Source organism: Myxocyprinus asiaticus, chromosome 25, assembly GCF_019703515.2.
Source record: "Myxocyprinus asiaticus isolate MX2 ecotype Aquarium Trade chromosome 25, UBuf_Myxa_2, whole genome shotgun sequence".
NCBI lineage: Eukaryota > Metazoa > Chordata > Actinopteri > Cypriniformes > Catostomidae > Myxocyprinus > Myxocyprinus asiaticus.
Window position 1 is genome coordinate 46,665,679 of NC_059368.1, and position 14,254 is coordinate 46,679,932.

General features: G+C 37.4%; 1 protein-coding gene across 5 annotated transcripts in view; it reads right to left on the reverse strand.

Moving 5' to 3' along the window:
* Window positions 1-14,254, reverse strand: part of map3k5 (mitogen-activated protein kinase kinase kinase 5) — a 95,742-nt gene that overhangs the window by 6,321 nt on the left and 75,167 nt on the right. For 4 of the 5 annotated variants that reach the window (XR_007893060.1, XM_051655323.1, XM_051655321.1 and 1 more), the window contains exons 18-26: window positions 12,109-12,214; window positions 11,162-11,319; window positions 8,273-8,453; window positions 7,932-7,949; window positions 7,375-7,552; window positions 5,296-5,464; window positions 4,662-4,847; window positions 2,401-2,506; window positions 436-676 (exon numbers count right to left, since the gene is read on the reverse strand). Coding sequence is in view for 3 of the 5 variants with exons in the window: in XM_051655323.1 (XP_051511283.1) it covers window positions 436-676; window positions 2,401-2,506; window positions 4,662-4,847; window positions 5,296-5,464; window positions 7,375-7,552; window positions 7,932-7,949; window positions 8,273-8,453; window positions 11,162-11,319; window positions 12,109-12,214 (1,343 nt within the window). In the remaining 2 variants the exon portion in view is untranslated. The remainder of the gene's footprint in view (window positions 1-435; window positions 677-2,400; window positions 2,507-4,661; window positions 4,848-5,295; window positions 5,465-7,374; window positions 7,553-7,931; window positions 7,950-8,272; window positions 8,454-11,161; window positions 11,320-12,108; window positions 12,215-14,254) is intronic. The other variant, XR_007893061.1, reaches the window with a different exon arrangement.

Here is a 14,254-nt window from a genome sequence, read left to right on the forward strand (position 1 = left end):
GTAAACGATGATTTAAACAAATGTACATCTTAAATAATACATAAGTTTTAACAGAAGAATTAATATAAGTACTTTTATAAAATTATAATCTTCACATTTCTGCTTTTAAACCCTCCAAAAATTGACCCCATTGACTTCCATTGTAAGTGAAGTAAGAAAAGGAGGGACGAGTCGAAATTAATTTCTGTGGTAATCAACATTATGACACAGATGCTTTTGATTGAGATTAACTTGTATTGAACCCGGAATATTCCTTTAACAAATACAAAGTTATTGTAAAGTGTTACCAAAAACAGATAATGACCATTCTGACTATCATATGCTATTGTGTTCCACTGAAATAAGTCATACAGGTTTGGAACAACATGACGGTGAGTAAATGATAACAGAATTTAAATTTTTGTGTGAAGCTGGGGATATAATGCAAGCATTCACCTCTTGGTTTGGAGCTTCATGCGGCCCAGCTCCATGCTGATGGACCGTTGAGCACTCTGAGACTCATGAGAGACGGTTGAACTGAGCGTGCTCACTCCAGATGTTGCCACCGTGTCATCATGAGCGATAGGTGGCGCTATGCCCTTGAGTGCAGCATTCCCTTGAGGAACCGTGTTGTCATCAATGTCCTCTTGCTCTGCTGGGTCACTTTCAGACGCCAACGTGAAGTGGGGACGCAATTCTGAGTGTGAACAACCAAACGACACATGTAATCGTTCATTCATCCCAAAATGAAAATTATGTCATTATTTGCTCTCTCTCATGTTGTTCCAAACCTGTATGACTTATTTCAGTGGAACACAATAGCTTATGATAGTCAAAATGTTCATTATTTGTTTTTGGTAACACTTTACAATAACTTTGTATTTGTTAAAGGAATGTTCCGTGTTCAATACAAGTTAAGTTCAATCAACAGCATCTGTGGCATAATGTTGATTACCACAGAAATTAATTTCGACTTGTTCCTCCTTTTCTTTAAAAAAAGCACAAATCTGTGTTACAGCGAGACACTTACAATGGAAGTCAATGGGGCAAACCCATATGACTCTCTTTGTTTAGAGCAGAATGTACATGATGCTGCTTTTTTCCACACAAAGAAAGTGGATGGTGACCAGGGGCTGTCAAGCTCTAAACAACAAATCACCTTCATAAGTAAAAGAGTATCATAAAAGTAATCGATATGACTCTCGAAGTCTTCTGAAGTAATATGACATCTCTGTTTGAGGAACAGATCAAAATTTTAGTTATTCGCTGAAAACCCTACTGTCCGCCGTAGCTCTCAAATCCCATTTGCTCATTTATAAGACTTATATAGTGCACAAGTCGCATGGACTACTTTTATGAAGCTTTATTTCCATCTTTGAAGGTCAACAGCCACAGTCCCTATTCACTTTCATTATATGGAAAAGGGCAGTGTGAACATTCTGCTAAACATCTCCTATTGTGTTTCATGGAAAAAAGAAAATCATAGTGTTTGGAATGACATTAGGGTGAGTAAATGATGACAGATTTGAGTTTTTCTGGTGAACTATGGCTTTAAAAACATTAGGAGAGATAAACAGGGCTGGGTAAAAATATTAATATTTCCAATTAATCGCAATCTTCATTTGAAGGACCTCGATATCTCAATTTCCCAAGATGGATCTTTCACTCTAGGCGCAACCCTCTACAATAAGAGTAAATCACTCACATATGTGACTAGAAATGTGTGTGATTCTCCACTGGCTGGTCAATGTTGAGATTGCTCTCAGCAGTGATTGAGTAGTGTAGTGGTGCAGAAGTTCAGCAGCGAGATCCTTTCACTGCGTGTTTGGTTTGACTCGTTCCGTCTGTCCAAAGACAAGATCCACGCAATCCAGTTGTCTCTTTTAATATCCTTTCTGTTCTTTAACATTTAAAGAAGCCATTCGACTTCACTCTCGTTAATGTGTGCTTAACCAAAACACTTCTGTGAGACGCTCGCTGGACTGCCGCTTTTCTTAAAGAGACGGTGTGTTTTAGCATGTTCTACAAATCAATGTAGATGCTTGTAAATAGTACAAATTATGCATGTAAACAATAAACATATAACAATATATATATATGCAAAATAACATATGCAATTTTCATGACATCATAATTATTGATGGAATTCATGGATTTGTACATTTAAAAAAAGCTCAAATTTGATAATATGATGAAAAACTAATGATAAAATTTTATTTGTAAAATTAATATTTTCATAATGTACCAAGTTAGAAGGTTGCCTGTGTAATTAACAGCATTACCTGAGAAATGTAAGCAAAATTATAACTGAAATATACACAAATGAATCTGAATCAAATCAGGAAAATGTATATCAATACCCAGCCCTGGAAATAATTTTTTTACAATTTTGTAACCGAAAGAACTCTTGTTGTTGTTTACCAGGTACCAATATGACGATGGCGGTCTGTACAGCCTTTCGAATGATGTTATCCAGGGCGAACATCCAGTGCGGCTTTATGTTGTGATTCCGCAAAACTTTATTAACCTGGAGACACGCAAAACCCACATAAAGTTAGTCCATAACTTTTCATATTTTATGAGATCTCTTTTAGGAAGTTTAGGACACATTCAAGTCATTCAGAAAAAAAAGTGGTTATTAAGCTTTTAAAGTCAACATGAAATGGCCTTTTCAAACTATACTTACATAATGTGATGCATTTCTCAGTCAAACAGGATATTCAACCAGGAAAAAAAAGGGGGGGGGGGTTGTATTTTGTCTTCACTATACGCAATGCATAATTTAAATGAATTAAAACTGACTGAGTACTGTTCGCAAGACTCTACACTGCCATTTAAGGGTTAAACTTCTGGTGCACCGTATCACGTGACACAACAACATGATGACACTTTTCGTGAAGCACTCCTACGGGCACAGATCCAACAAAAGTGCCTCTGGTAAGAAACATCTTTACGTTTTTCATTGAAACCTGACTGGTTGTAAAGAGTAACGTCTCTAGGTTCATTTGATATGCTGCTTTAAAAAATCCATTCATTTCTCTCACGTCAACGCGCTGATAAACATGAAGTCCACATACGTGGAAATTAGGACGCATTCCCTCAAAAGTTGAAAAACAAAAACAAAACGTTAATTATTTTAAATAATTTTCAACATTAACACATAATTTAATATAAATTCTGTTATATTTTATTTTGTTATCACTGTTCAATATGGTTCTATTCGTTAACATGAATAAATGCATTCCTATATATTTACTGTGTATTTACACATTGAGAATAAATGTATTCATGCAAAAGCTGAAAAATGTGTCTCTCAGAGGCTTTATATGGAGTTAGGATGAAAATAAGGTGCATTTCAAACTGTTCTGAGACCAGTGCAGACAGACAGCACACTGGAGGTTAAGTCATTCACTAAATAGGGAGCAAGGGAGCATCATCTTATAATTCAGTTTCAGGCTGCAGATGATGTTTGGATCACTCAACATGTTTGACAGACATGTGACAATGATAATCAGTACATAGATTCAGAATTTATAATGTATCATTTTATTTTAACATGGTTAGCAGTGATTGGATGATGCTGGACATTACTTTGAATCAGAATGAATTATTCAGCTTTATAGAAAATCAGCTGTAATGTCTGTAAAGTCTAAAAAAATGATATCCAACACTCCTGGAAAAAATCTGACTTTCTATAGCTTGATATTATTTACAATTTCACAAATTAGTCCCACTGTCCACTTTTGTGGACATACATTTTTAGTAAAACTATTTGTTTTAGATTTGTTTTTCTTGTTTATTAGGTGCAACTAGTTACAAATCAAAAAGGGAAATGAAAAATGCACAGAAGGCGCGCTCAGGTTTTAGGAGGTTAAGGAAAGATTACGGAATAGCATGAACTGATGAATCGTGCACAATGAGACAAAGAACATGTGTTAAAGGTGCACTGAGTAATTTTTTGGTTATGTTGCATTAATATAAAAACCTTTATATTAACCATGATTTCTACAAAATTAGTAGAACCACAGTTACCATGGTTAATTTTCATAAGGGTTAAACAAACAGAGTGACAACATTAAACTAAAACTGAATACACTAAAAAATCATTTCAAAAAAGAAGGCAAAGTCCTTTTAAGGCTGCACGGGGTTCAAGTGAATCAGTGAATCATTTATCTGAACTAGTTCATTTACATGAACCGTCAGACAGATCCGACTGACTAAAATGAATCAAAGTTTCCAATGCTGCATATAAGGGAATCGTTTATTTTAACCGGCACATTTACATGAACTGTGTGAAAGAAGTGATTCTTTTAAATGATTCTGTTTCTTTACTGAAACTTTTTTTACACAATACAGTGTGACAAACGAAGCATTTTGTGAATCTACAGTGCTACTCGCTGGAAAATGTTGCCTGAAAAGCTGAACTATTGTGAAAATATCTGAACTGCTATCACGCAACTGAAAAATGTAATTACATTAGCATCTCTACTTACAGTTAACGACTCTCCAACACTGAGTGTGCATCATTTGAAACATACTTTTGAAAGAAATAATCATTTCCTTTTTTGGCAGAAAATTACTTGGTGCACGTTTAAGAAGGTAAATAGGCTCAATTTCGATGTCATGCTGACTGATAACTGAAACATACAAACTTATAAACGAAACTTTGACAAGATGCTCACCCCGTCCTGAAAGCCAAACAGCGCCACCTGCAGTTGGCTGATCGCTGCGCTATCAAAGTCGAGCTCCAGTTTAAGTTGAGAGAGGGTGCTGGCGATTATTTTTCTGTCTGCCATCCTCACAAAATCTGCCAGACTTGCCACCAGTGTGGAGATATGCTGATGCTTCAGTTTAGTTTCCTCAGAGCCCTGCAGAGATGGCAAATAAAGGCCAAGTAGTTTTTGAAGGAAGGGACAGAGCAAACTTAAGAGGTCTGCAACCCGAGCCGGGCCCGACGGGCCCCGAGAACCCAATAGGTTTCAGGCCGGGTTCGGGTCAGTTTTTCAAGTAGGACTTCGGGTTCGGGTTTCATTTTAAGGCCCGTGCAGACCTCTAAGCAAACTACATCAGACCCAACAGCAAGCCTGCAGCCTGTAAGCATTGTGTTTCATGTCATTTTGTCATTACTATATTGTCTGTTTTAAAACGACTGGAATGCCGTATCCAGGAGATTTACTATCTTTTTTATAATGGACTTTATCGAACAGTCGCTGTGACCGGACGTTTCATTCAGCACTTAAACAGATGTTTGAAAGAGAACAAAATACATTTTGAGCAAAGCTGTGCAACACATGAACAGTTTGAGTGCGAGATGACCTGTGTGAGCGCCTCCTGCAGGTGCAGCACTATCTTTTCTTTGTCTTCAGTGAGGATTCGGTGTAACGTGGCTCTCCGCTCACTGTCCTTCCTCAGCATGAAGAAACCCGAGTCTTTCTCCTCTGGGGACGGTGGAGCGCTGTGGTCTTCAAAGTTCTCCACTGGAATACTACAACACCAGGAACATATCTGACATGTTTACTAACAGTCAACTCACACATGTGAAATTGTTAACCCCGTCTGATCCTTAACCCTCCACCTTGGTTTATTAGTTTGAGCTCAACTTTATTGAATCTGGAATATTCCTTTTAAGCATTCTGAAACACAAGGTTCCTACACCTTTTGACCAATGACTTTCCATGATTTTTCCATTACTACCGGATGAGGATTAACCAAAAAAATAAAAAAATAAAATAATAATTTTAACAGAGATTAGACTCACAAATAGCAATTTCTAGCAGATACAGACACATTAGAACAGAGCTGAACCAGAAAAAAAATTACTATCGAAATATCCATGACCACTTCATGTCGTTTAACATGAATAATTTCCATTACTTTTTCAGGCCTGAAAATCACAATCCTAAAATTCTCTCATATTTTTTCATGACCATGGAACATACTACAAAAAATAAATGAATAAATATATATATATACTGTTAATTTTTTTTTGTGTGCGTGTTTCCCTGTGACAGTACAAAGCACATGAATATTTAATGAGACAAACACATGAGGCAGTTTCTGATTGGCTATCTGCTGAACCATTCTAGCACACCAGTTTCTCATGGAGAAGCGTTGGAACAATTCAGAGCAGCGCTTCATAACCCATCGTTAAAAGCATCGCTAACCCTGATTCAGAATCACATGTGTGAAACATTGCTTATTACAAGGTTAAAAGTAGCCTTAATCTGGTGTTTAAAAAAGAGGTTAATCCAGGATTAAAAGTAATATCAAAAATCCCTTTAGTGCACAAACAGACAAGAACACTACACATATCAACTATAAAGAAAATAGCATCACAAGTAGGGCTGGGCATTGATACAGATTTCCTGCTTCAATTCTGATTCACAGGATCTCGAATCTATTCCAATTTCAATTTGATTTCATTTGGGTATATTTCAGTTATAATGTCCATGATGTGTATGACTTTCTTTCTTCTGCTGAACACAAACAAAGATTTTTAGAAGAATATCTCAGCTCTGCATTGTATGGACCTACAGAGCTGAAATATTCTTCTAAAAATCTTCATTTGTGTTCTGCAGAGGACACATCTGAGATGACGTACATCATACAGGGGACCTTCTAACTTGACACATTACAAAAATATTAACTTCACACATTTTATTCTGTCATTAGTTTTTCATAACCTTTGTCACATTTTAGCTTTTTAAAAATGTACAAATGTATGTATTCCAACATTAAAAAATTGAATTGTATATATTATATTGCATATACATATTTTGTTACATGTTCATTGTTTACATGCATAATTTGTATACAAGTATTTAAACTGAGATGCAGAACAAGTGCTAAAACGGAACTGTCTCTTTAAGAATAGCGTCAGTTGCGAGTGTCTCACAAACGTGTTTCAGTTAAGAGTCGAATGGCTTCTTTATCGCATTCATCCTATGTGTAATTAGAAATAAGTATTTCTAATTTAGTTGATTTTGATTAACAATGTACTGTAAAGAACAGAAAGGATATTAAAAGAGACAAATGGATTGCGTGGATCTTGTCTTTGGACAGACGGAACGAGTCAAACCAAACACGCAGTGAAAGGATCTCGCTGCTGAACTTCTGCACCACTACACTACTCAATCACTGCTGAGAGCAATCTCAACATTGACCAGCCAGTGGAGAATCACACACATTTCTAGTCACATATGTGAGTGATTTACTCTTATTGTAGAGGGTTGCGCCTAGAGTGAAAGATCCATCTTGGGAAATTGAGATATCGAGGTCCTTCAAATGAAGATTGCGATTAATTGGACAAATTAATATTTTTACCCAGCCCTAGTCAAAGGTTAAATTAAATGAAATATCTTTATGGTAGAATGAATCATAATTCTCTCTACTGACCTCAGGAAGAGCGAGCAGTGACCTTTGACCTCTCTCTCACTGTAGCACTTGGTGCTGGGCTTGAAGTTGAAGGGGTTCAAGCAGAGCTCATTGTCAGGCGACACAGATCCATACTCACTGCTGCTGCTAGTGTCCTCAACCACCACAGGAACAGGCAGAGATATGCTGCGCAAGTACTCTACAACAATTGACCAGCAGAAATACCCTTCATTACTGTTAATTATACACCAGTGGTGATTTCTTTAAGACTACACCGGAGACACGACTCCGTCTAAAATTTCATAAGAAATGTGGCAATGACGTATTCAATATGCATCCAAATAATCAATATAAATGACATATTTCTCTTTGGCTTAGTTCACACAGGCAGAAAACAATCGGATTTTCTGAAGATCTGAATCTGATATTAAATCCATTTAGGTTTTTGTAGTCTGAACAGGACAAAAACACATCAAATCTGATTTTTACAAGCCTGATATAAAACTAATCCTATCTGAATATGACTATGGTTATTCATAAAAGCATGCAAAATAATGTAGACAATAAACAAGACTCACCAGGTTCTGGTGTCAGAGCTGTTAAAAAAACACAATAAGATGTCATTCACAAATTAAGAAGACTAAATACTGGGCTCATACTATCCCACTTTGTTTCATCAACAAAAATCTACCATGGCATTCTTTAAATTACCTTACATTACCTTAAATTGCTTAAATTTCCTACAGTACCACATAAATTCCATGGTGTAATGAATATGGTAATCATTCAGTTTTAATGTATGTGTCAAATGACCAACACTGTACATAGAACCATTACAGGACTTTGTTGTAAAGTTTACAACCGTTAATTCTACTGTATGATGTTATTAGAACAGAACTCTAACGTGCATATAACACACCTGTGAAACTCTTGCCCTTTGATCGTTTCTTGCGTGACATGACAGTCAGGAATTCGTGAGTGAGTAGATTGTTTGCTGCGGCTCTGCTGTCTGGATCTGGCTCGAAACAGCGCAGGATAAACGCTTTGGCTTCGGTGGACATGGAGTCGGGAATCTCCGGATGAATCTTAAACATTCCGACCTACACAAACACACCAGCACAACCCTATTTAACAGTATTTTCTAAAGTCTGGGCTAATACTGCAGGGGGTTCAAAGGTATTATTTTAAAAGACATTTCCTTACGTAAAATGCTTTTCACATTATTTATACTGTTCGTTGAGGTGAAAGTTCATTCAAAGCAAACATGACACAAACTCAATTAGAATGTCAACGCAGTAATTTTTCAAATTATTTATTTTTCTGATGAATTGTTAATTTCACTCCAGAGCCCATATTGTAAATGGAATGCTTTTTTGAGGAATAAAAATTGTATTTTCAAATTTTTTTATACATGTTATATAAACATTATGTTGAAATGATTCAAAATAATATTGAGAGTTAATCATAAAATATTACTTGTGAAAAACGCTGGTGGGTCACTGATCTATTCCACGATTTCTTGGAAGGCTAAAGGATTTTTGGGATCCTCTGTTAAAGGGATAACTATTATTCAAATTATATTTACAGTTACCAGAGGGAAAGACAATTTTTTCTGAAATAGTTTAGGGTTTCCTCTCAAAAGTTTTGCATTCCCCTGCAATAAATGAACCACGGTTTTACTATAGTAATATTGTATGTTTTTTTTACCACTACATTTTCAAATTTCATTAGAAACCATAGTTGAACATTGGTATTTGTAGTAAAACCATAGGAACCACAAATGCATGATTTTTTTTACTACCATATTTTTGGTTTTCCTGTATTATTACTATGGTTAAAATATTGTTACTGTAGTAAAACCAAGGTAAATTTTGAAGTTACTGTGGTTTTACTTCAAATACCAAAGTTCAACTATGGTTACTGTCTTAAAACCATGGTTAATGGTTTTTGCAAGGGAATGCAAAACTAATGCGAGAGCACACAAAACTATTTCAGAAACAAATTCCCTCCCTGTCCTCGTAGAGCCTCCATAAAAAGCCCATGTGCTGTACAAAGCAAAAAATAAAATACAAAATAGACTACCTATTTTTAGATTTCGTGCAATACTCACTTCTACAAACATACCAACACATATTATGCTTATGTTAAATGATAAATGATATAGAAATTATTTCTTTGTTTTATAAGTGATATAGAAATAAAACAAACAATATTTTGTCTCGTAAGGCCACTTTGTATTGTCTAAAGTAAGGGCTGACAATCTTTTTGACATGGAGTGCCATTTTTTCCTGGTCAATCGCTGTGCCCCATCCCCCCCCCCCGCCCAAAACATGAGAAAAAAACATGCGCATGTATGTGATTTTCCAAAATATGAGTCAATTTTTCTAATTTAAGCGTTTATTTTTCATTACAAATTATATTATCAGCATAACAGTTTGAGTGAAAACCTGATGATTATGATATAATCATGATCCTGCATGTGAATTTTCACAGAGCATCTTAAGTGCATTAATGAAAGAAAACCTGTCTTTTTGTACAAAATGAATTAACAAAGTTATTGTCACAAATGTGCTTATTTGATGACTGATCACGAATTTGTGTGGAATCTTAAATATTTCTCATATTATGTCACTGTAATCATTTAATCACTAGCACGCAAGCAACAGCGAGAGAGGAGCAGACTATTTTATTTATAAGAAGTTTTTCGCACCTGCATTCCAATCTACATCTTGATGTAATCCTTCATGATCATGCAGCGTGTTTTCATGAGCTGAATGGGAGACTAAACAGTATTAAAGTGTGACGAGACTCACGCTGCGCATGCAAGCCATTCGCGCATCACAAGCCGATCAACAATTTAGCCCCTTCGGTGAATCACACCTGCAAAATCCGAAAACTTTATTTCCAGGTTTCATTTCTATTTTTAATAGACTCAGAATTTTGAACCCCACCATGTGGGTTTATGTTTTATCTTTTATCATTTAATGTAATTTTGAGTGTGACCGTGGTTTAAGGAGGGTGTACCTGTATGCTGGGTTGGAAATCTCAAGGATTAATAATGGTGTTTTCCTTATTACATCACGTGTTGTTCTGAGAGCAAAAAGAAACAAATGAAACACAGAGTGTAGGCTGTCATCTGCGCAGTCTGACTGAAGCAAAGCGGGTGCGTTTACTCGCGCAATTAACCGAAAGTGAAGCGCTGCCGGCTCGTGATGCGTGAATGGCTTGTATGCGATGCACGAGTCTGTTGGGTATACTGCAGTCTCGTCACATTTTAACTTTTTGTTTAGTCTCCCATTCAGCTCATGAAAACACGCTGCGTGATCATGAGGAAAGATTACATCAAGATGTAGATTGGAATGCAGGTGCAGAATTTATATAAATAAAATAGTCTATTCCTCTCTCGCCATTGCTGGCATGCCAGTGATTACCCCTCCAAGTGCCAATGCTGGCACACGTGCCATAGGTTGCCGACCCCTGGTGTAAAGGCTTTACTGGTCTGCTGCCACAAAATGTGTGTTACCTAATCTGCATTATAATATTTATTATATAGTATTATAATTATTTACATGACTATATACAAAATTATCTGTATTTGGGGGCATTTCTCAGTAAATATTAATATGTGATAAATTGCGATGAATTCGATTAATGAATCAGCACATCATGGAATTAATTAGATTCAACATTTTCATTGATTGACAGCCCTATTGAAAACATTATTTTTGCAATTCCGTTTGGTGACGCTAATGGGGCAGACACACTTCGCCTTTAAATTTACTGCACATTCAGAGTAAGCACTAGTGACCTTGAACATCGCTGCCTGTGGTTCACCCAGCTCGTAGAAGGGCGGTTTCCCAGTTGCCATCTCTATGATGGTGCAGCCCAGGGACCAGATGTCTGCTGGCTTACCGTATCCACGTGGCCCTTTATCTATAATTTCAGGAGCCATATATTGTAGCGTACCTGAAAAATAGACACATCATGAAAAATTTCAGTAAAGTTAATTGCCTGAAGCCTCTAATAAGATATAGATAAGATACTTTATTATTTTATATTTAGTATTTTAATATTTTATTTTTAGACCTATAGAACACATTTTGCTAAACATTACACTATATTATTTTTTTGCAATAAGACCATTCTCTCAAATTGTTTGCTTACATCAGTTGTGTTCTTTCCAACACTCAAAATTCCATGTTCCATGTCAGTCCATTAAAACAGAGTGTTTTGTTTCTTACAACTGTGTTAAATACAACACTTTTAATTAAAACATTTTAGAATAGGTGACATAGTAATGGTTGGATGAACATCAAGATAAACAATTTGTGCAAATGAGTCCATTTTATTAGAAAACTATAAGATCAAATTGAGTGATCGATACGCAGTGATTGCATGAATTGAGTAATTTCAACTTAGATATAGCGAAGATAAATTCAATTAAATGAAAATAACTAAATGTACTATATGCAAATATATGTGCACAAGCTCTAGCATGATTTTACATGTTTGAAATATGCAGGTTTACAAATTCTCAAAAAGACAAAAACCTTTTGTGGTCTTGTTTCAAACTCTAACTTTAAATCAAGGGCTACAGCCGATATTTCATTTGTTTTAAACATAAACCCCACTAACCTTACACTATTATTTTCTATTTTATTTTTGAACAGCTAGATTTTGCAGTGTAGCTGTACTCTGGAACACAGGTGAATTTAACTTTAACAGACATAATAGTTAATGCATTTAGTACAGTACCAGTAAATGTTTCAGTCCAGGGGTTTATTCCAGCCAGACGTTTAGAAGTTCCAAAATCAGAGATTTTCAAAACTCCACTGTAGGTGTTTATCAAGACATTGTCCCCCTGAAGGTAGTGAAGTAGAAAAAAATGTCTTATAATCATATTCCATTGTGTTACTGTCAATACCAAAGAAATGCATATAGGAAAATACGTATATAGGCTATAACTGCAAAGGGTGGCATTTGAAAAAAAATGTCATCTATCATGAAAGACAACCTCCAGGATAATGTATAATAAACAGATCTCATACATACTTAACAGGGCTCACAGATGTATAGAGGCCTACTGAGCACTGAGCATTGCATCTCTATTCACGTTACGATCCCAGATACCATTAAACTGCAACCAGTGTCATAACATTATTGGGGGACTTGTCCGGGATCTCAGCTCTTTTCCAGTGTAATTGTCAACTTGTTATTTCAGTTGAACCATAAACTCTTGAACTTAATTTTCTTCTGCTGCACAACACAGGAAAAACATCTACAACATTTTCTCCTAATAATAATTGTATGTAAATTCTGCTAATGTAGATGACGCCACACAGGCCTCCCCAGAATTCACCAAAACAGGTATGGACAGTCTCTCAGGGGCTCGAATAATGCGTCCAGCCCTAATACCGGGTGCCCGAGGTGGGTTGTCTGCAGGAACAGTTTGTTTAGGCCAGGCAGAAGAATGGTCAGATGGCAGGAGAGAAAGTGGACGTCCACATCTGGGAGCTACAGCCAAATCAACTGGTTGGTCCAGGTCATGGTGGGCTGGCTTAAGGCGATCTATTGGCATGCACTGTAGTCTACCACCTATGTCAATCATGAACATCTTGTGCCCAGGCTCCAGAACCTGGAATGGTCCACCATCGGGGGGTTTCAGGTAGCCCAATGCACATCATGCTGGACAAACACATACTTGGCAGAAGACAGATTGTTCGTGATCCAAGCCTGCAGAAAACCCATGTTGAGAAGTAGGACCAGGAACGAAAGATGAAGCTTGGCCCAGCAGGGTGAAGCTCTGTTGAGACGCAGACCAAGGAGTGGTGGTCTTAGGAATGAAATCGCTGGGTATTGTGGAGCATCTGCCCATAGACCAGCTCCACAGAACCAAATTGCAAATCCTCTTTTGGGGCTGTCCATAACCCCAGCAAAACCCAAGGAAGACGGTCATACCAGTTATTATCCTTCAAAGCAACTCTCACTGCGGCCTTCATTAAGCAGTGGAACCATTCACACAGACCATTTGCTTGTGGGTGATATGCTGTAGTGTGGTGAAGCTTCACACCCAGATTCTGTGCAACTGCGGCCCAAAGGTCAGAGGTAAACTGGGACCAGTGGTCCGAGGATATGTCCAATGGCATACGGAATATGGAAATCCAGGTTCCAATGAAAGTCAGTGCAATTTCTCCAGTCGATGTGACACCAGAGACACAACTTCCAGGCACCAAGTGGTCTGACCCACCTTTGTAAGCATGTGAGCGTACCCCCGAGATGGGGGAAGGCAACCCACAAAGTCAACGTTTACATGATCAAAGCGATGCACAGGCACATCAAAATGAACTAATGGTGCCTCAATGTGACGTCAAATTTTCACCCTCTAACATGCGAGGCAGGAAGTGGACCACACCCTAATGTCTTTCTTAAGGCAATGCCAGACAAATTTAGTGGCCATGAACCTTTGTGATGCTTTCTTGCCTGGATGTGACAACTCATGAACAACGTCAAAGACATGTCGTCTCCAATCCCTGGGCACAATGGGACGGGGACGTCCTGTTGTAACATCACAAAGGAGGGAAACTCCGGCCTCATCAAATTCATTATCAACCACTTTAAGGCTTGTAGCCCCTGTCCTGTTGGACTGGGTCTTCAAATCAGTAACCTGGGCAACAGCCATTCCAGCTTAATCAATGCCCAAGTGTACTGCATTGACGACAACTCATGATAGGCAATCCGCCATCATGTTTGTTCCCGGCAACATGTTGGATATTGCCAGTGAATTCAGATTTGTAAGCCAGGTGTCACTGCTGGCGGGCAGACCATGGGTCCGACACTTTTGTCATGGCCAATATCAATGGTTTGTTATTGACAAAAGCTGTAAACGGCCGGCCCTCAAGTA